This window comes from Mugil cephalus, chromosome 9 (assembly GCF_022458985.1).
Source record: "Mugil cephalus isolate CIBA_MC_2020 chromosome 9, CIBA_Mcephalus_1.1, whole genome shotgun sequence".
NCBI lineage: Eukaryota > Metazoa > Chordata > Actinopteri > Mugiliformes > Mugilidae > Mugil > Mugil cephalus.
This window is the reverse complement of record NC_061778.1, coordinates 17,241,362-17,260,820: the sequence shown is the minus strand read 5'-3', so window position 1 is coordinate 17,260,820 and position 19,459 is coordinate 17,241,362. Positions and strand designations below refer to the sequence as shown.

The 19,459-nt window shown below is 41.9% G+C and overlaps 1 protein-coding gene across 4 annotated transcripts in view; it reads left to right on the top strand.

Moving 5' to 3' along the window:
- The first annotated feature begins 663 nt into the window (after window positions 1-663).
- Window positions 664-19,459, top strand: part of LOC125013627 (alpha-2-macroglobulin-like protein 1) — a 27,798-nt gene continuing 9,002 nt past the window's right edge. The window contains exons 1-24 of one of the 4 annotated variants that reach the window (XM_047594470.1): window positions 664-926; window positions 3,093-3,273; window positions 4,107-4,263; window positions 6,650-6,702; window positions 7,268-7,288; window positions 7,803-7,971; window positions 8,069-8,153; window positions 8,536-8,653; window positions 8,751-8,865; window positions 8,953-9,062; window positions 9,745-9,900; window positions 10,047-10,283; window positions 10,624-10,687; window positions 11,414-11,559; window positions 11,713-11,862; window positions 12,010-12,195; window positions 13,563-13,650; window positions 13,956-14,085; window positions 14,881-15,106; window positions 15,230-15,356; window positions 16,731-16,852; window positions 18,390-18,441; window positions 18,844-18,927; window positions 19,053-19,229. In XM_047594470.1, the coding sequence (XP_047450426.1) occupies window positions 844-926; window positions 3,093-3,273; window positions 4,107-4,263; window positions 6,650-6,702; window positions 7,268-7,288; window positions 7,803-7,971; window positions 8,069-8,153; window positions 8,536-8,653; window positions 8,751-8,865; window positions 8,953-9,062; window positions 9,745-9,900; window positions 10,047-10,283; window positions 10,624-10,687; window positions 11,414-11,559; window positions 11,713-11,862; window positions 12,010-12,195; window positions 13,563-13,650; window positions 13,956-14,085; window positions 14,881-15,106; window positions 15,230-15,356; window positions 16,731-16,852; window positions 18,390-18,441; window positions 18,844-18,927; window positions 19,053-19,229 (3,037 nt within the window). In that variant the 5' untranslated portion in view covers window positions 664-843. Of the gene's footprint in view, window positions 927-3,092; window positions 3,274-4,106; window positions 4,264-6,649; window positions 6,703-7,267; window positions 7,289-7,802; window positions 7,972-8,068; window positions 8,154-8,535; window positions 8,654-8,750; window positions 8,866-8,952; window positions 9,063-9,744; window positions 9,901-10,046; window positions 10,284-10,623; window positions 10,688-11,413; window positions 11,560-11,712; window positions 11,863-12,009; window positions 12,196-13,562; window positions 13,651-13,730; window positions 13,894-13,952; window positions 14,086-14,880; window positions 15,107-15,229; window positions 15,357-16,730; window positions 16,853-18,389; window positions 18,442-18,843; window positions 18,928-19,052; window positions 19,230-19,459 lie in introns of all 4 variants that reach the window. The other 3 variants (XM_047594469.1, XM_047594468.1, XM_047594466.1) reach the window with 3 other exon arrangements.

The following is a 19,459-nucleotide window of genomic DNA, read 5'->3' as shown; positions in this document are numbered from 1 at the left end:
CAACCCACAGTTGATCAATCTCTGTAAACCCTAGAGATGGTGAAAATCCCAGTAGATCAGCAGTTTCTGAAATACTCAGGCCAGCCCGTCTGGCACCAACAACCACACCACGTTCAAAGTCAGTTCAGTGTGAACTTCATCAAGTTGTCTTGATCACCTCTTCATGCCTGAATGCATTGAACTGCAGCCATGTGATTGGCAGATTAGCAATTTGTGCTAACAAGCAATAGAACAGGTGTACCTAATAAAGTGGCTAGTGAGTGTAAACTGTTATAATACCTGCAGGTGGGCTGCATGGAGCCACTCAAAAGGCCCACAGACAATGAGCTGCATTATGTTGTCTGCGATACCAGTTCCTGTAGTCTAACCTGTAGTTGCCCACCAGCCAGAAGCTGTACCATGTCACCATGCCTGTTTAAGACAATGGCCTCTGTGTTTTCACCTTCTTCTCCCCCACTCATTACTCAATTGCTGTTTGTTTGAGGAGTGGACTGCTGGTCACAGGGAGGATTACGTGTGATTCAATTTTTGGGAAGTGCAGCTCTATTGGGAATAGGGAGGAGGCTGCAAGAGTCCAACGAATTTAGGGGGGAGTGACTCGGGGGGGAGTGACTCAGGGGGAGGGGGTGGCGGTGGTTTAGTGTTATATTCAGCAAACCTCGGCCAGCGCCCTCTCCGTTTGAGCAAGTTTGCACCCTAGCACATCCTCTCGCCTGTTTCGCTGCGGGCCATAGTGCGGGTAGCGGAGTGGAAGTGCGTCCTCCTCCTCCTCCTCCTTCTTCGGAGAAGTCCGGTCCGCTCGTGTTGTAAAGCTGCCTTCCCTGCCGACTCTGCACCGCAGACATGGCATCTCTCCTCCAAATGTTTGCTGTCATGCTCGTAACAGCTTTGCTGCAAACTGCGACGGCGGCCAACCTTAACGATACGTGAGTAAATCGGTTTTTGGATTTAAACCCCCGTGCATCTTCTGTTGCAAAAGTTTGGTTCGCGCGTCACTCCGGCTGACGCACAATACTCAGCGTTTGTAGTAGATCCAAGTGCACGTGATAAAGTTTAAAAAACTAAATAAATAAATAAGAAAGAGAGACGTTTGCATTGTTTTTGTCAGTTTGAGTGTGCTTGGTCCCATTAAGTAACAGAAGCCTGCATCGTCCCACTGCGAGGCAGAAAGTCCAGGATGGCCTCAGGACACCGTTATGCAATCACACTGTGAGAGTGTTTGTGGCCCATCTGTTACCACTTATCAGCGTCTGATTAATAACCAACTCCAAAATGCTAATGAAGTGTGAAATATATATCTGACATGATGCTTTTGTTATGCTGGAAGGTCAAAAAGAAGTAATGTTTGTTTTACTCAAAATAAATAGTTGTCTTTTAGTCCTGAAGTCAAATACCCCATGTCTGTGCACATTGATATCAACCCTGACCTTTGTTTTCTAGTCTTTGTGTGCTATCTGGACTGTACTCATCATGACCCAGATGCCTTTCATAGTTTAGTATTGGAGTCAAATGACTTTCAGTCATCATCCTAATGCAACTTTCTCTCTGACAATAAAAGAAAAGAAAAACTGCATCAATATTCTCGGCAGCACCACCCAAAACTCAATTAAATGTGTCCTTTATTTCTCATTGGCGGCAGCAGGCCCATGTGTGCCAAGCATGACAATCCCGTAGAGAGGCTGAATCTAGATAACACGCCCGTTAAAGATCTTCTTCAGTGTGGTTTCATTATTATTTTACAGTTCAAATGCATTTTTAATTAACACCCCATTCCAAGTCTTTCTTCATATATCATATCTTTATCAGTGATTCAACATCTACTGGGCCAAAAGTAGCCGTAGCACATTTTAGGAACTTCAAAATATTGCTAAAATAGTTTAAAACTGCACCATATCTGAAGCAGTTTCTGACATCTTTAGATGCAGAAGTAGTACCATAGAATGGAAATATCCAAGTAACACACAAACACATACCTAAAATGTTTACTTTTACCTATTTTTTTCACATATTTTTTTTGGCCCCTTAGTTGCAGTAGTACCTAGCTATGAACACAGAGCAGTCCCTTTTTAGTGTATATTTATGTTTACATATCTACTAAAAATGGGGAGCAACATTAACGTTTACTCAGACTTGGGTTTTTGGGAACTTGATGAATGTAAGTCCAATATGTGCTCTCCATTAGGTCTATGACTTCCATCAACTCCAGAGAAAAACATTTTTTAGTTGCTAAATGTTGGACTGGGTTCAGCTGCTAGCATAGATAGCCTGAGTTTGTGTTTCTCATATAGGTATAGTTACGTTCAGGTAATGGAGCTAGCCTGACAGCCTGTTCTACAGATGCTTACTGAATCCTCAATGGCTTTTCTTCAAAATTTCACTAAAAATGTCTGTCAAGTAAATACAAAATAGTTTTTCAGTTGAAGCAAGGGTGGCGGTCCAGCGGCTACCTGGATGAAATACAGTGAGAACAACACGAGAAACTGCTAAAAAAACAAAACAAAAAAAAACAACAACAAACAAACAAAAGAAAAACCCTCTGCCCTATAGACGAGCGTGTTTTTATCACCACAAGCGACAACTTTCACAACATTTGATGTGCGTTTAATATAAGAAATATTATTTGCGTGACACTCAAATTGTAACATAAGCTGTAAATCGTGAGAACAAAACTGTTGGCATCTAAAAGCCACTGGGACACACGGGTAGCAAGCTAATGGCCTGCTAATGGGAAGTGTAAAGGCATGTAAAATAGACAAAGCCATTGGGAATATCAGTATAATGCTCATACTAACAGAATGCTAAAATTGAAACTTTATACAATTAAATTGCAATACATTAACTTACCATTTACTTCCATCAATTTTAAAAATGGCAAAAAACGCGTCATGGCTGTAGACTTTCCTCATGAACGTGGCAAAGACGACACCATTTGAAGGCAGCATGATGTATACGAACATTCTCACAAGTGCAAAATAGACACTGGCTGTACGGATAATTATCGCAGTGGGCTACTTCTACTGTTACTGTTGTTCTGGTGTGCAGCATTCCCTTTTCCACTTGGCATGTTTTCTGTATTCTCTTTCTACCTGCAGAATTTTTGCAGTGACTGTGAGCTCCCAGGTGACAGGGGGGAAAGAAGAGACCTTGTGTGCCCAGATCCACGACCCCACCGAGCCTGTCTCTCTTACCATCACCCTCAGTGTGAACTCTGCCGACACAATCATCTTCCAGGAGGATGTCAAACAGACATTCTACCGCTGCTTGAACTTCCAGGTCAGATGCATCGTGTGCACATGCAGCGTAATAAGTAGCAGATAAGTGTATCGTTTCAGTTTAGAGTCCTATATAATTAAACTTGAAGAGATTAAGGGTTTCTAAGAGCTCTATTCTTTCCTCTCCTCTCCCCCTCACCATCCATTAAACTAATGGTACAAATCTTGGCATCATTATGTACCTAATCATCCAGCCGACACCACAATTGAGGCTGTCAATGCCAATGGCTCTCTGTAAATCACTGCTCTGGTTTCTGTCACAAACGCTGCTCACTATTACGCAACTCGCAGACCTCGCTCCATATTGATGTGGAGCGACCGCTCAGCCCCAATCAGCTCTGTGACAGCACTTGGTTTCACTTCATTCGCCCCCATTTGGCTGCACTGCACGACTGGTCTGGCATTTGTCTCTCAACAGCTAAACAAAGGCCGCTTTCTGCAAGAGGCGAGCCATCTACCTGCCTTACTTTGCCTTACTTTTCAGTCTCATCACACACACGAAAAAAACATCCCCTTCAGAATTTTGGAGGTGGTTCCAGACTGTTACGCAACAACAGCAACATTAACAAGTGAAAACATATGGCATACAAGTATGACGACATTTCGTAATTCACCTGGGTCTGTTGTTGCACAATATGAGTCGAGAACCAAGCACTTGTCTCCTACAATTACATGGGCCAGATGTTTCTCAGCAAAATCACTCAAAAAAGTAAAACATGCAGTTTAGAAAAGCATTTGTCATCCACAAACTGCGGCTCTGCATGAAACCAGCCTTAAAAGGCGCAATCCTCCCTCCTTCCGCCTCTGACTGATGCGTGTTTGCTGGTATTTCAGGTCCCCACAGTGAAGAGCAAAACTGTGGCAACCGTTCAGGTTACGATTCGGGGGGAGAACGACTCGATGAGCCAGAAGACTAAAGTCCTCATTGAGCCTCCTGCTTTTATCCATATTGTCCAGACTGATAAGCCCATCTACAAACCTGGACAGACCGGTAGGTGACGTCACAAATCAGAGTCCACTTGGATGACATGTGTGGAAGTGGTGGAGGTTCCCGCTGTGTGGTGGAATTAATTATCCTCTGCTGCAGTCATGCTGTTCATGTTGCCCACATTTTCCTGTTTGCACCACTTACCAATTCTGCTGCATTTGCACATTTTGGGGCCGCTTCATTGCGCATTAGTGTTATTATTATTGACAAAATAACTCCTGACAGGGAGCATTGGGGTATTTTTTTTTTTTTTTCAATAATCACCGGCTCACTATATATTATCCTGCTTAGAACACAGACTCCAACTATATTCTTCAATAATGTGACATAAAATAATGAGATTTGTTTTGTGTAAAATAAGCCTTTTGGTTTCTAGGATGTATAATGTTGAATTGCTCGTTTCCATTGAAGGTACAGTAAGATGAAGAAAATGGCATTTGTTTAGGCATGTTGATGTTGAGTATTTCCTCTTTTTCTCTTTTCGTCAAGTATCTGTCTTTTGCTGTATATGGAAGCACAATTATGACAAATCCAATGAGGGTTGGACTAGGAGTTGGCGGTATACTGGTTCATACCGAATACCGGTATTTTTTTCCGTCATGATATGAATTTTTAATATGGTGTATTTGATTACACAGCGTTCGGAATGCTGCGCCGCGAGACATTGTTTCCTACCGCACCATTTTCAGTGTCGCATGGTGCGACCGCGTCACCGTGAGGCATGGTGAAGATGTTAATGTTGTGGCAGAACGAGAAGACCATGGAAACACATTAGAACTGGTTCCAAAAAAGGTGCCCTGCTGGTTCTTTTTTAGGGTGACTAGAAGTCCCCATTTTCTGGAGACAGTACCTGTTTTGGACAACCTGTCCCCCCGTCTAAAGCTGTCCCCAATTTTAGCGTTTTATGAATGATAAAAAAAAAAAAAAAAAAAATGCTGCGCACAGACTACACCGAGTTACTACGGTAGCCGGTCGCGTTGCTATTGACATTACAGACGCAGCAGTTTAAATGTCAGAAAATATCCTCGACCAATCAGCCAATCAGAAAATAGTAGGCTTATTTGTCGTTGCCAGGTGAAGTAGAAGCGCCCTAACCACGCCTTCCACAAAAGCGTGAAAATAATTGACTGTATATAGGTGAAAATGTGCACTGGTCCAAGGAGAATGTGGAATTCACGTCATCACTTAATTTATTATTACTATTATGGTTGGTTATCTTTAAACAGCCCCTCCCACCTCCAGTAAAAATCTCACTTGAGACCCCTGGTTTAAATATGAATAAATATGTCAAAATAAATGAAAGCCTAATTGTCCCTGTTTCTGCCGTTCATCTTGATAAAATTTAATTCAACCGCTCTGTGTATAGCTCTGGGTGCTGTTGGTTACCAGGGCAGCAGTGGTAAAATAATCACTGCAGGATATTGGCGATTGACCAATCAGAATCGAGTATCCACAAGCACATTTAGACGCCCTGTCCAACTTAAAAAACCGACCAGCAGGCTAGCAGTTAACCACCAGCTAGCAACCAACAAGAAGACACCAGCTAACTAGCCTTGCCAACAGCAGTAGGCCCACGTAATCCCGTCCTCCAGTGTGAGTGGGAAATGCCAGCAGCAGAACAATGGTGATTCCTCAAGAACTTGTGGGATAGCCTGTTTATATATGTATTGTATTTATTTCTGTTATTCTTCTTCTGTGTAATGATCAAAATAATTTGTTTTCCTGATATATATTGATGTAATTACGAATTCACTGGCAAATACTTTTCATTTCGTACATGGCAGCAATGTGAGGTTAATATTTATTTGAGTGAGTGTCACTTTTGGGAAAATCACTCTAATCGCTCATGAATGCCATAGGGTTAGGGGTATTAAATTTTTTTTTTTGTGGATGGTGGGTGATCAAAGTTCACACACTGTTTTGTAACTAAAACAGCCAATTATGACCATATCCATCGCAAGTGCTTTTCACACCAGTATGACATGAAAATTGTAGTAACTAAGATTTTTATTTAAAATATTTGAGGACATTGCGCCACTAGGGGGCGCAATAACGACTATTTTTGAAAACAAGAAAGGCAAATGTGTGTGTTTTTGTGTTGGTGGGTTGGGGGGAAGGAAGAATGGGAACTGGAGAAGTCAAAGGAAGCATAATAAGGACTCAGAGACCAAAATACATAAAAACGAGTTCTTGCAGCACTATGTCTGACACCAGTGGGGACGCCTGTTTGGGCCTGGTGCTTGGACCTCTTTATAATTGCTTGCAATTCTAGTTGTGTTCATATTAAGTACTTAATTTGTTTGCCGTACAATACGATGTGTTACTTTGTGTGTGTTACACATTGTGATCACACTGATGGTAATTGTTTATTTCCCTCTGTTCTTTAAAGTCCGCTTCCGGATCGTCTCCATGGATTCAGATTTCATCCCCGTTGGTCGAGTGGTGAGTTTTATACGTTTATCGCGGTCTTTCCAAACCAGATGGTGTTGTATAACGTGTGTGTTGGCAACTTCATAGTCTGCGATTTCCACCAGGCAGTCAGTGAATCTGAAGAGCGAAGTCTATTTTGGTTCAGGAGAGTGGGAGGTGAAAGAAGGGCTGTTTGTTGATTCTGAAGACAGCGTGGGTGTGAAGCGCTGTGTGGAGTAGTGTGATAAACATGCTGTCAGAGTTCATTTGGCACACACTGCATTTGACCCAAACATCTGAATCAATACCGGCTCAAGGCTTTTTCCGTTAGTGATGAGAGGATGAAAAGATGACTGCTTGCACATGTATCACATGATGATGAAAGTAGCTCTCCAGAACCTGGTAAATCCTGACGGTTGTAACAAAAACGTCACTTTTTTTTTTTTTTGTTTTCCCCCCCAAATGAAACCGAACTGATGACACACATTAAAAACAAAAATGACAATGAAAGCTAACAAAAAAAATAGTAACTGCTTATCGTGTGTGTGTGTTGTGCAAATTCATTGCGAAGCTAATCAGTTGTTTCTTTTCCTTTTAGTACAGAGAAGTGGCAATCGAGGTAAGAAACGCTGAATTTATCAACCATTTATTTGTTACGAGACACCGGTGTTGACTAGATATTTACTCATTTTTTCAAATAATCAATTCGTAATTTTTACATTTTGACTTGAAGGTGACAGAATAGAGGCAGGCAGGAAGTGGGCAAGGAAGGAGTGAGCATTATTTATTATCATAGGACCAAATGTACCTGGATGAAGTCAAACCAGCGCTGTTGCACTTATGTGGTAACTTAGCAGTTAGTCTGTTCAGCTTTTGCGGTATCATACATTTCTTTTTTTTGTATTTTGGAGCCATATTTCTAAATCCTGTACTGTATGTGTAGGATTTATAGTGTTTAACATTGATCTTGACTGGAAGCAGTGAGTACAAAAAAAAAAAAAAAAAGGATGCGTGTGATAACGGTGCTATCCAGTCCAGGAACAGTGAGACGAACGAGCTGGGAGCTCCACACAGTCTGCACTACCACTGCACCAAATCAAAGCCTTCAACAAGTCTGTCTTTACTGGATGTAGGATCCCAGCTCAAATCGCATCGCCCAGTGGCTGGATAAGCCCATTGAGAGGGGTATCCTCGACCTTTCGCATCCCACCATTCCTGAGGCAGCACAAGGGCGCTACAAGATCACCGCCCTGACAGACAAAGGAGAAGAAATATCCCACTCGTTCGACATCAAGGAATACGGTGTGGTGCCGTTACACGATAACAAAAATCGAGCTACGTCTCACAACGTAAACAAATGAGTCTGATTGATCTTTATAATCTGTTTCCTTCGCTTTAGTTTTACCAAAGTATGAAGTAAAGGTTCACCTGCCCAGCGTGATAACCATCCTGGATACGGAGGCAACACTTAGGGTTTGTGGAAAGTGAGTGTGAATAGAAAAAAATGTCTTTATCTATCTCAGGCAGCCGTTCTTTTAAGGACAAATGATTAATTTGGTTCACCTCGAGGTGAGGGGTTTCCAAGAAAACAAACCATAATGATACTGCAGCTGTTGTTAATATTTTTTCTATTTTATCCTTTGCATGTGGCCGTTCACTAGCAAATACTATTTCTAAGAAGTCCAGAAATATTTACTGGCACGAGCTGACGAGTGTAGTAAATAATGTACATAGTCTTTGCATGTGCCCGCATCAGTGTCTACGCTGATTGTTTTAAACCCACTTTCATTTTACGAATTATACACATGTGACTTGATTTAATAATTTCCTAAAACCATCCTTCTGTCCTTGGGTTGTTTCCAACAGATACACCTATGGGAAACCAGTTATTGGATCAGTAAAGGCAGTGGTTTGTAGAAATGCCATCGTGCATTACTGGCATTCCCCTCCTAGAAGAGACATCTGCAAGAATTATGAACTGACTGTAAGTATCTAGATGTTTAAAAAAAAAAAAAAAAACGTCACTTGCTGTATTTCTGGTCTTCTTTCAATAATGCCTAGTTATTTTTATTACCTCATAGACGGATAAAAGTGGATGTGCTACGCAAACTGTGAACGTAACGGAGTTTGCCCCGGACAGGACCTGGTACTCTGACAATTTTCGGGTGACCGCTGAATTGGAGGAGTATGGCACGGGTAGGTTGACTGAATTGCTTGATATCGTTCATTTGATCGGGACTAGTTTGCTAATGGGCTTTGACCTGTGTGTTGACTGCCATCTAGGAGTTATTCTGAAAGGCAGCGGGCAGGCCAGCTTCAGCAGTCAGATCAGAACCATCACCTTTGAGGATGTCCCTGAAGCCTACAAGCCTGGCATCCCGTTCGAGGGCAAGGTAACCAGTGTCTTTAATGACCAGTGGGAACTAGGGCGTGCTGTCAGCAGAGCACCAAGAACCATTACTCATTTTCATATGACCTTTTGTACAGCATGACTTATTCCCAAAGGATGAATCACAAGGACACTTGCTGTGAAATAAGAGATAAATCAAATACATAGACGTAGCCCAGTGGATGAATACGAACGACTTCAGTAACTTCCAAATGTAGCAGGAATGTTTTTCAAGTTTCTCATTGAAACCACTTTAATTCAAATATTAGAATTGGTTTGTTGAGCTAATAAGCTTGTTTTTATGTTTATATAGCTTCAATTATAGAAATTGTTTCGAGATGCTTTACATGTAGTACGATGGATGAGCTGGGGAGGAGGTGGGTTGCTGAAAGGCTAGAAGCAGAGCAGAGCAGTCAAGGTGGGGCGTATTAAAATAGGGTGTCCTGAAAGCAATTGTCCAGTAGGAGGCAGTGAAGCGGCTGCTTGCTGTTGCTGTTAATTTAGGCTTGATGATGTGACCTGCCAGAACTAACGCTATGCTCAATTTATGGTCCCAAAGGGATGGTTTGTAGCCATCTACAGCACCGCAGAGTTGACCATAGACCACGGAGTTCATTTATCATGATGGGGAACTGTGACATTTTAGTCTCTTTAAAGTCCGTCCGTTCTTTCTGGCTTGTTTGCAGATTAAAATGGTCGGACCAGACAAAACACCCGTTGCAAATGAAATGGTGTACCTGGTTGCCGGGGAGTCACAAAAACTGAACCTCACCACAGACCACAAAGGCATGGCGTTGTTTTCTCTGGACACCTCCCTGTGGAAGAGCACCGTGACTCTGGAGGTCGGTTGCTGCTCTCGGGGACCTTTTCCTGGGGCCTGTCTATTAGACTTTTACTCACAACCAGTTCTTGTTTTTGTTTTCTTGCTGTTGATGCAAAAATCAGAAACCAATTTCAGCGTTTAAATGTGACCTTGCTTTGTCAACAGGCACGATCCAAAGATCACAAGAACAACGAGCCGTATGAGCCTAATTTGCAGAGACCTGAATACAGGTCAGCTCACCACCACGTATCAGAATTTTATTCCAAGAGCAGTAGTTTTCTGAAGTTCCTGCAAGTCAGTGGGAAGCTCCCCTGTGGCAAAGATACAACCGTACGTGCTCAGTACGTCATCCAGGGGGAGGAGCTGAAAAAGGGACAGGAGGTCCTGGAATTCTTTTACCTGGTATGTGTTTATCTAATCTTTGTATTTTAACCCTCGGCCAAGTGACGAGGGAGACAACATTTCAATGTCTTTACTTATGTTTTATTAATTAATCGGTGATTAATGTTTAAGTGAACATGAATAAACAGCTATTCTCGTCTTTAATACGATGACTGTGACGAGCAACACACATAATCAGCTATTGTGTTAACTAATGCTGAGCAGTAGTTCGAGCCACTACGTCTCCATTTTTTTTTTTTTTTACAGAAAAGTTTTTGTAAGAATGGATCCTAGAATTGTTACCATATTTCAGTGAAAAGCTGTGCTAAATTTATTTGCCTGTATTATCACTTCTCCCCAGGTGCTGTCCAAAGGTGCAATTGTGCAACATGGCCGCGTCCCAGTGGCTATCACAGCAGGAACTGGTACAAACTCGCGTTATCCAATCTAACAAGACAAAGGCTAATCATAACCATTCGATATTCTGTAGTTGTATTTACAAGAGATCCTGTGGAACAGACAGTGAATAGATTCTACAGGCAAAACTCTTTGGTTGATTTATATGTGTATGTACTTTTTTTTTTTCTTGCCCCCATGAATTTAAATTTCTTTAAATCCACATTAACATGAGTCCAGCATATTTTAGTTAAGGTATAAATGGAGGCAGAAGACATTATCTTTCAGTCAACACTTCACAGATTCAGCGATGTAGGAGCTGCTTCAACGGTGCACATAACAGTTTCACACAGAGCGCCACACTAGACCTGTCAATCTAAGCTTCCTGTACACAGAAGGCCACGCCCCTATCGCAGCTGGGCCAATCACGAGGCTGCATATCACACGCTAACTCTGTCGGGTTACCCTCAATTGGCCGAGAATCTATTCAGTCCCCATGTGAAATAATGCAAAATGATAATAATAATAATGATGTATATTTATAAATGGCACTAGACCCAGTTTCATATAGAACACATATAGCAGATAGGGGGTCCCTACTTAATCTCTCCATCAGTTTGGGGTCCTTGGCCTGAAAAAAACATTCTAGACCTCTGGGCTAGAGGACTATCGCTTTGTTGGACATTGTCACTGATCTTTCTTAGAAAGATAGAAAATGACATGTGCCATTTGTCTTTGTGTGTTTCACGCCACAGTCAACAGAGGAGAATTGTCTGTACCACTCAGTCTAGGGCACCAGCTGGCACCATTTGCCCAAGTGGTAGTTTACACCGTGATGCCTAGTGGAGAAGCTGTGGCCGACAGCAAGGACTTCCCCATTCAGCTCTGTCTCAAAAACAAGGTAGCAAAGTAGCACATTAAAAGACTCACAGCAACTAAAAGCAACTTTGACCTGTAGTGAAATAAACGTGTATTTATAGTGAAATCCGGCATGAGGATAAAAACACTTTTTCTTATCTATTCCTGAATCTCCGCCTCGGTGTCTCCCCTGCAGGTGTCTCTGAAGTTCTCCACTCTCCAGGAGCTTCCAGCAGAGACGGCCAGTCTGAGTCTCCAGGCTCACCCAGGCTCCATATGCTCCATCAGAGCCATCGACCAGAGTGTCCTCCTGCTGCAGACAGAACAGAAACTCACCGTTGATTATGTAGGATACCAAACATTTGTGCTACTGTGACCTGTTTGTGCATTTGACAACGTGTTAGCGTGGTGTTTGCGTTGTTGATAGTTTTATACCTTTACTCCATGCATGGGAAAATTGGACTTAACAACTAATCATCGACATATCTTTAAGGTGTATAGCCAGCTGCCTGTACAGAAGCTATCGGGATACAGTTATGATGTTGACGACATGGAGCCATATCCCTGCCTCCCCGAACCGGTACCAGATGTGGCCAATCTTCAGGCTGCTCGTCGAGCAAAGCGTTCATACTTCTATGAGCCGCCCAATGAGAAGAATGATGTCTACAGCATCTTTAAAGTTGGCACTTCCTTATTTTTTTTTATATATGATACTAGAAGTGTTGGCAATAATAACAGATCAATAGCTTGCGTTTAATTGTAGATAAAATGTAATTTGTATCTGTTGTCTGTATTTCTATGCATTTTTCCCTATTTCTTTTGTATCAGATTGCTTTTATTGTCTTTGCATGTTGCCATGCAACGAAATCATGGACCATTTCCAGTTCTCCTTTGATGAGTGCGCATTTTCACGCATTTGTGGACGGCGTGGTTAGGACGCTCCTATTTGACCTGGCAACGACAAACGGCAGAACTACTTTCTGATTGGCCGCTGACATTTTCTGATTGGTCAATGATTTTCGCAGAGCGGCCTGCCTTCGCCTCATCTATTCATAGATTACTAATCTCTTTTAAAGTGTATGTGCGGCGAATTTTAAAATTTTTCGGCCTGAGAAATGTCACATGTGCCGTGAAAGCGTGTGAACTTATTGAAATGCTTGTGTCTCATGTGAGACTTGAGAGCATGAATAGCACTGCGACCGGCTACCGTAATAACTGTTGTTGTAGTCTGGGCGCAACATTTTCTCTCTCTCATTCATAAAACGCTATTAAATTGGGGACATTTTCGGCAACAGCTTTAGACAGGGGACAGGTTATTCAAACTTTCCATCCTCACCACACCTCGCAGTGACGCAGTCGCGCCACGTGTGTTTCGAAGCGCTACATTGAAACTGGCTTGGTCTGAAACAGTGTCTTGTGGCGCAGCGTTACGAATGCTGTGTGGTCAAATACACCAAAATTCATGCAGCGAAAAAAATACTGGTATTTGGTATGAACCGGTATACCGCCCAGCCCTAGTGCTATGACATTTAGTCTAAAATGACATTGTCGTATTTGCAGAAGGGATAGGTAGAGGGGAAACAGAGTTCAGTGCAATGATGGCAGCTGGATAGAAACTGTTTTTAAGTCTAGCTGAGTGTCTTTAGTGATCGTACCGTCTTCCAGAGGTTAGCAGAGTGGACGGGTGATGGAAAGTGTGTATGACGTCTTTTTGTTTGAACCTTCGTACCCATCTCCTGTGTTTGTCTAGCTCCATCCTATTTTTCTGTTTTTGTCTATTTCTTTCTCTCGTGTCACTATTTCTGTCGATGCCTCTTTTTTTTTTATTATATTCTACCCTTCCCCTCGCCTTCTCACACTTACTCTTGTTCCCTACGTCTGTTGCCTTTCCTTATGTCTCTGTGTCTTTATAGAACTCTAGCAATTCAATCTTTTATTCAAGCACCTGAGTTTTAGTTTCTTGTTTATTCTCTATAGTCTGTGATGTTCGAGTCATAAATGGCATGTAGATTTACTGTTTTTGGTTTTCTCTGTCTCCACTTCTAGGAAATTGGAATCAAAATGGTGACAAACTCTGACATAAAAAAACCTGTTGACTGCCTCAGAAGGAGTGTTGACTATTTCCTCTATGATGGTATGTATTTATGGTCGGCCAGCCACTAGTATTGACTCTTAACTCAACTGGCCACCTTTTCAACTCTGAACTTTATTTAGAAGATTATGCAGTCGGTTTGGCCATGGAAGAATCTGCGTTCGAGCCCCAGGCTGAGTTCCTGACCGATACCAAGACCAAGACCGAGACCAAGACCGAGACCAAGACCAAGACTGTTAGAATATACTTCCCTGAGACCTGGATATGGGAACTGGTTTTTGTTAGGTAAGTATAGCTGTGTAATGATGTTTTTCTTTTTTTTCTTTTTGCCCATGTGTTCCTAGCAGTCGTAGACTCCCCTGTTCCCATGGCTTTCAACATGATGCCAATGGGTTCAAGTCCCAAAGAAGAAGAGAAAAAGACAACCGTGAGGACTTTCTTCCCCGAGACCTGGATATGGGACCTTGTTGCTGTTGGGTAACAATATTATATCATGTCAAAAGATCGACGCAGTGTACTTTATCAAACAGATTTGTCAAAGCAAAAGATTCAGTGATATGATAACGCAGAGGTCATACAGCATGTGAAATCCAGTTAATTCCTCTTAATAAAAGTTAACTGAGAGGAGGTTTTCTGGATTTTTCAACATTGACTTCCCTACATCCAGTTAGGTCCTTATCAAAACATGTGCATGTGATGGTTATATAGTGAATATGGAAAACATGTACAGACATTAAACTTAAATGACTTTCACAGTTTCTTATAATGGACAACGGACAATTTAAATTGACAAATATAATTTGAGCATTTCACGGAACAGTTCAACAGGATCAAAAAGTCTCTCGCCACTGACTCACACGTTATATAGTTATATAGTTATACAGCATTTCGTCTCAATAACAAGTACACCAGCGTTATCAAAGCAAATAAATTGCAACACCACGCACCTAACTTTTTTCCTTTTGGTTCATTTAGGACTACCATTCTTTTTCCAGTAGAGACCACCCCAACAGTCTGGTCACAGACCCATTGTGTATGTCTGCCAATGTAGACCCATTATTTCCCTTCCCTGGTAGAGACATTTTCAAGTGTGTTGAGAATTCTGACTATGGACACTTTTATTGAGTAATTAGTGTTTGTCGATCTGCACTAAATTAAACTCATGAAAATGCTAAAACACATTTATGTGTCAATGCATACTGTTGTTTTCACGTTTCCACACATTACGTTTTTGAACTTTTTAATTCTGCCTTCGCTTGTGTGTCTGTACAGTGAAAGTGGCTTGGTGAACATTAACAAGACGGTTCCAGACACTATAACTAAGTGGTCCGCCGGAGCGTTCTGCGTCTCCCCCGTGGGCTTCGGTGTGTCGCCCAGCGCTGGACTCACCGTCTTTCAGCCGTTCTTCGTCAGTCTCACGTTGCCCTACTCTGTCATCCGAGGGGAGGTGTTTACACTCAAAGCTACCGTCTTCAATTATCTCTCTAAATGCATTATGGTAAATATACATTCATTGGAGCAAAAACTCTCACATGCATTGTACCAAAACTATATATATGTGTGTGTGTATATATGTACATATTATTTTTGAAATACTTCTATCTGGTGTGTTTGTCTGCAGGTGGAGGTGACACTGGCTGAGTCAGACCAGTACACCTATAGAAACTGTGATGGCTGCCTCTACCGTATATGTCTGTGTGGGGAAGAGAGCAGGACCTTCTCGTGGATTGTAACTCCAACCGCCCTGGGTATGAACAGATATCTGAGCAGAGGTCATGCTGGCTCGATTCCATTTAATCCGGATATGTTTCACCACGCTGTCCAGTCAGTGCTTCTCGCTTTTTGATGTAACACAGTGAACTTTCACTGTAGATTTGGGCCTTATTTTTGGTTCCTTTGGTTGTCTTCCTAATATTTTGCATTTATTCTTTACAGTGGCAGTGAAACCTAACCTAATGCAGAAATAAAAGAGTGACCACTCTTGAAGCTTTTTAACAAAATTCAGAAACTTTTAAGACTTTCTCTAAACACTGAATATCTACCTTAGTGGTATTTCTATTTTTATTACTGCAATCAACTATTTTATTCCTATCATAACCTTCGTTAATATAAATAATTAGCCAACAACATACAGATTAGAGTAATCTTGGTATTTTTTTTTAGTGGTAGTGTGAAGCTACAAGACAACAAACTTGCAGTACTGCAAATCACGGATCTAAAACACTGTGGTTTACCTTGGAAAATAATCTGCAGTCATTTGGCGTCCACACGCAAACGCTAGAAGGGCCCTTCCCTTATTAAAGGTCTTCCAGAAAAAGGAAAACACTAATCAGATTGATACATTCTTGTAGGAGTTTTTTTTTCTCATTGATTAGCTACTTAAATTTTGTCAGCCAGTCGCAGCTCTGCTCTTCATGGCTCCTCATTAATACAGAGAAATATGACATTTGGCTGGTATCCTATCGCCAATAATGTAATATCTTTAAAATTAAACGGAGAGGGTGTCTGTGCCATCAAATACAGTCTTAGACTTTAAACTAAAGTATAGACAGAACAAGCTAATTAATCCTCATTACGGGCACTGACAGCTGTTGCGTCTTCACTGCTGGAAGCAAAGACAGGCGGCTGTTGTTTTTAGACAGACTGTCCTGAAAGCAGAGGATTTCTATCAGCCTCCATCAGCAGGCATGGAGACGAGGCTCTGATGAATGTCAAATTGCGCTTCTCTAACTCCCCCTTAGAGGAATGCTGACAATCACTTGTACTAACAAGTCAGGTAGTATCTCTGACGAAACACTCAGAAACCTCTCCCTCGGGGGGTGATCTGTACTTGTCCTCTGTGTGAAGGATTGTGGGCTGTGGAGGAGGGAAGGGAGGGGGTGGGAGATGGAGAAACACTATAATAAGGCAACAAATGGGGATTAATGAGGGCGAATGGGATGGGAAACAGGGGGAGGAAGGAATACACACGGAGAGGGGGCATGGGAGATAATGAGTCGGACTGAGGAGCGTATGGGAAGGAGGAAGCCTCCGTACACAAACTGTGACTGCGTGACAGGGAATGGGAGCGAGAATCAATACAGGTTCACTTTGAGAATGAAGCCGTGTATGTTTGCACACAGGTAAGGTGAATCTGAAGGTCAGCGCTGAGGCCCTGAAGACTGAGGCACTGTGCGGCAACGAGGTGACCACCGTCCCCGACGTGGGTCAGGTCGACACAGTCATCCGCTCCCTGCTGGTGGAGGTCAGTGTCTGTCGGATCGACTCTAAATATCACAAAAACCTCAGACTGTACTGAGGTATAGTGAAAACAAAGGTGCACTGCAGCTAATTGATGTTTCTGGTACTGACTGTTCTTTAATCCAGGGGTCTTAAACGTTTTTCAGGCCCCAAACTGATGGAGAGATTAAGTAGGGACCCCCTACCTTCCATATTAAACTTGGCCTTGTGCTGTTTATAAATATACATTATTATCATTTTGCATTCAATATTAAGCTTTTCAAATGACACACAGGTTCCAATATTCTTTTTTTTACTTCAAATATGTGCAGCAGTAGGGTGACCATGCAACTGCCATAAACATACCTAACTGGTGTGTGTATATATGTAATTGACATATAAATAAAATTAAAAAAAAGTAATCTGTTTTGGCCTCATGGGAGCTTCCGTTGCATTCAGGGGCTTGTTAAGCTTTATCTATTGAAACGTGCCCCAATTACAACTTCAACTTACAACTTACAAGTCACAATTCAGATTTAATTTGATCTTAAAGGTTTTTATTTTACCCACTGTATTTAGACATGACAGACTATCTTACTGTGCTGGTTCAGTTGTTGTCTAATACCAGAGATCTGCTCCTTTGAACGCGTTGATTCTCTCAGTTTAAAACCATTTCACACAGACATTCAGTGCTAATAACTTGCCAATAAACCAAGCGGTGTGCCGGAAGTTGCAGTGATGAAAAGTCATGGCTAGCACTTAAAAACGTTTTACAAATGTTTTGTGGGGATGGAGATGCTTTTGCCGTGATTCTTAGTACCCAGTAAAAGACAGAATTATCAGCTGACGCTGCAGTTTCCATTAACTCTGCAGATAGGATCAGAGATAGGACTTTATTTATCCCTATGGGGAAATTAAATGGGAGTTACAGCAGCAGGAAGCAATGCAATATACAAAAAATAGAATATGGTTACACAAGAGAAACTATATAAAAGTAAAGCTGCAGTTTAGCAACTTTCAGTTTCACTTCTCTAAATCGTAACGTTCATAGGGTCATTCGCTGTTGCCTCCAGCTGTCATATAGTTAGTAGTTAGTTGGGCACTGTCCTGCAGCCTCTTTTTGGGAGGATAAGAATTTCTTTTAGCCTTTTTATTTATTTATTTTTTTACTTATTTTTTGCACATGTAATGAGCAGATTGCAACATTTCAAGTACGCACTCCCGGGCTGAAGTTCCTTTGTTGACACGTCACAGACGTATTCGGCCCTTTTTGAAATGGGGATCAGTAATGTCTCAAAACCAGAGGTAAACGCTTAAATTAGTTGCTGTTTCCATCGGGAGGAGAATGTATCTGGGTCAAACTCTTGAGTCAAAATAAACTTCAACATTTGTTCAAGATAACATAGGAGTACATCAGTGCCAAGGTCCAGGTCATTCGTGTGATGTTCCAGTCCTTTGAAAACACTCGGCCCTTTTAGGAGAATTTATTGGGGTTGTGTGCTGTTGGTGCTTAAAGAAATTGTATTCACTCGCATAATTTTTTCCTCGTCTCTCTCCACAAGGCTGAAGGAACACCCCAGATGGTCAGTCACAACGCTCTCCTCTGTCCATCAGGTATTCGCAGACAGCCTGAGTATGAACTAAATGTATGAACATTTGATATGTGAACGACGGAGTAAAGGCCTGTCTGGAGCCTCTCATCCAGAACAAAGAGGACACCTGAGAAATATACCTTCACGTGTTCACAGTGGTTCAGCGTGATTGATCCGTATTGACCACTCATTAGATAAAAGACATGGATGGTTTATACTAGATGTCCAGCGTGAATAAAGACATGTGTAGTTGACACTGACACGTTGGGTTTTAGCTAACTAATCATAGTTCAATTTATTTCATCGTTCATGTTGACCTGCCAGTTGGACAAAATAAAAGACTTAGACCTAAGTATTGATGCATATTACAGAAATGTTAACAGAGGAGGACAGAGTTATTTATTTGTGTTTTCTTTACTGCCAGATGGACCCGTTGAGCAGAAAATCTCTCTTCTGATGCCTGAGATGTTTGTGGCCGGATCAGCCAGAGCATCCGTTTCTGTATTGGGTCAGTCACACACCGTACAAACACTTGAAATCATTTCAAGCCATGTCATCTACAATTAGCCGCCCGAGCAGAAAATGTTTGCATTTTTGGATTTTCTTTTACCACCCACTATCTTTGATCCTCAGGGGATCTGATGGGTCGCGCTATGAAGAACCTGGACCAGCTCCTGGCCATGCCGTACGGTTGCGGGGAGCAGAACATGGTGCTGTTTGCTCCCAACATCTTCATCCTCAATTACCTGAAAAGCACCCGTCAGCTCACTGAGAGTATTCTGGAAAAGGCAACACGCTTCCTGGAGAGCGGTGAGTCGCGAGTCGATCAACTGAAGGTTTGACACGTAAAAACAAACTACCTCAGGGTCTGGTAGCAAATACTTTAAAGAGTAGTACCAGTCCATTGCCTGGTGTTTGGGAACTTATTTTTAAGTTTCTTTTCTAGTAGTAAAGGCAATTAAATATGTTTTTCCTATTCTGTGATGCAACTATGCACAACTGAGAAGAACCTGTTTAATATTACATGCAATTATTGGCAA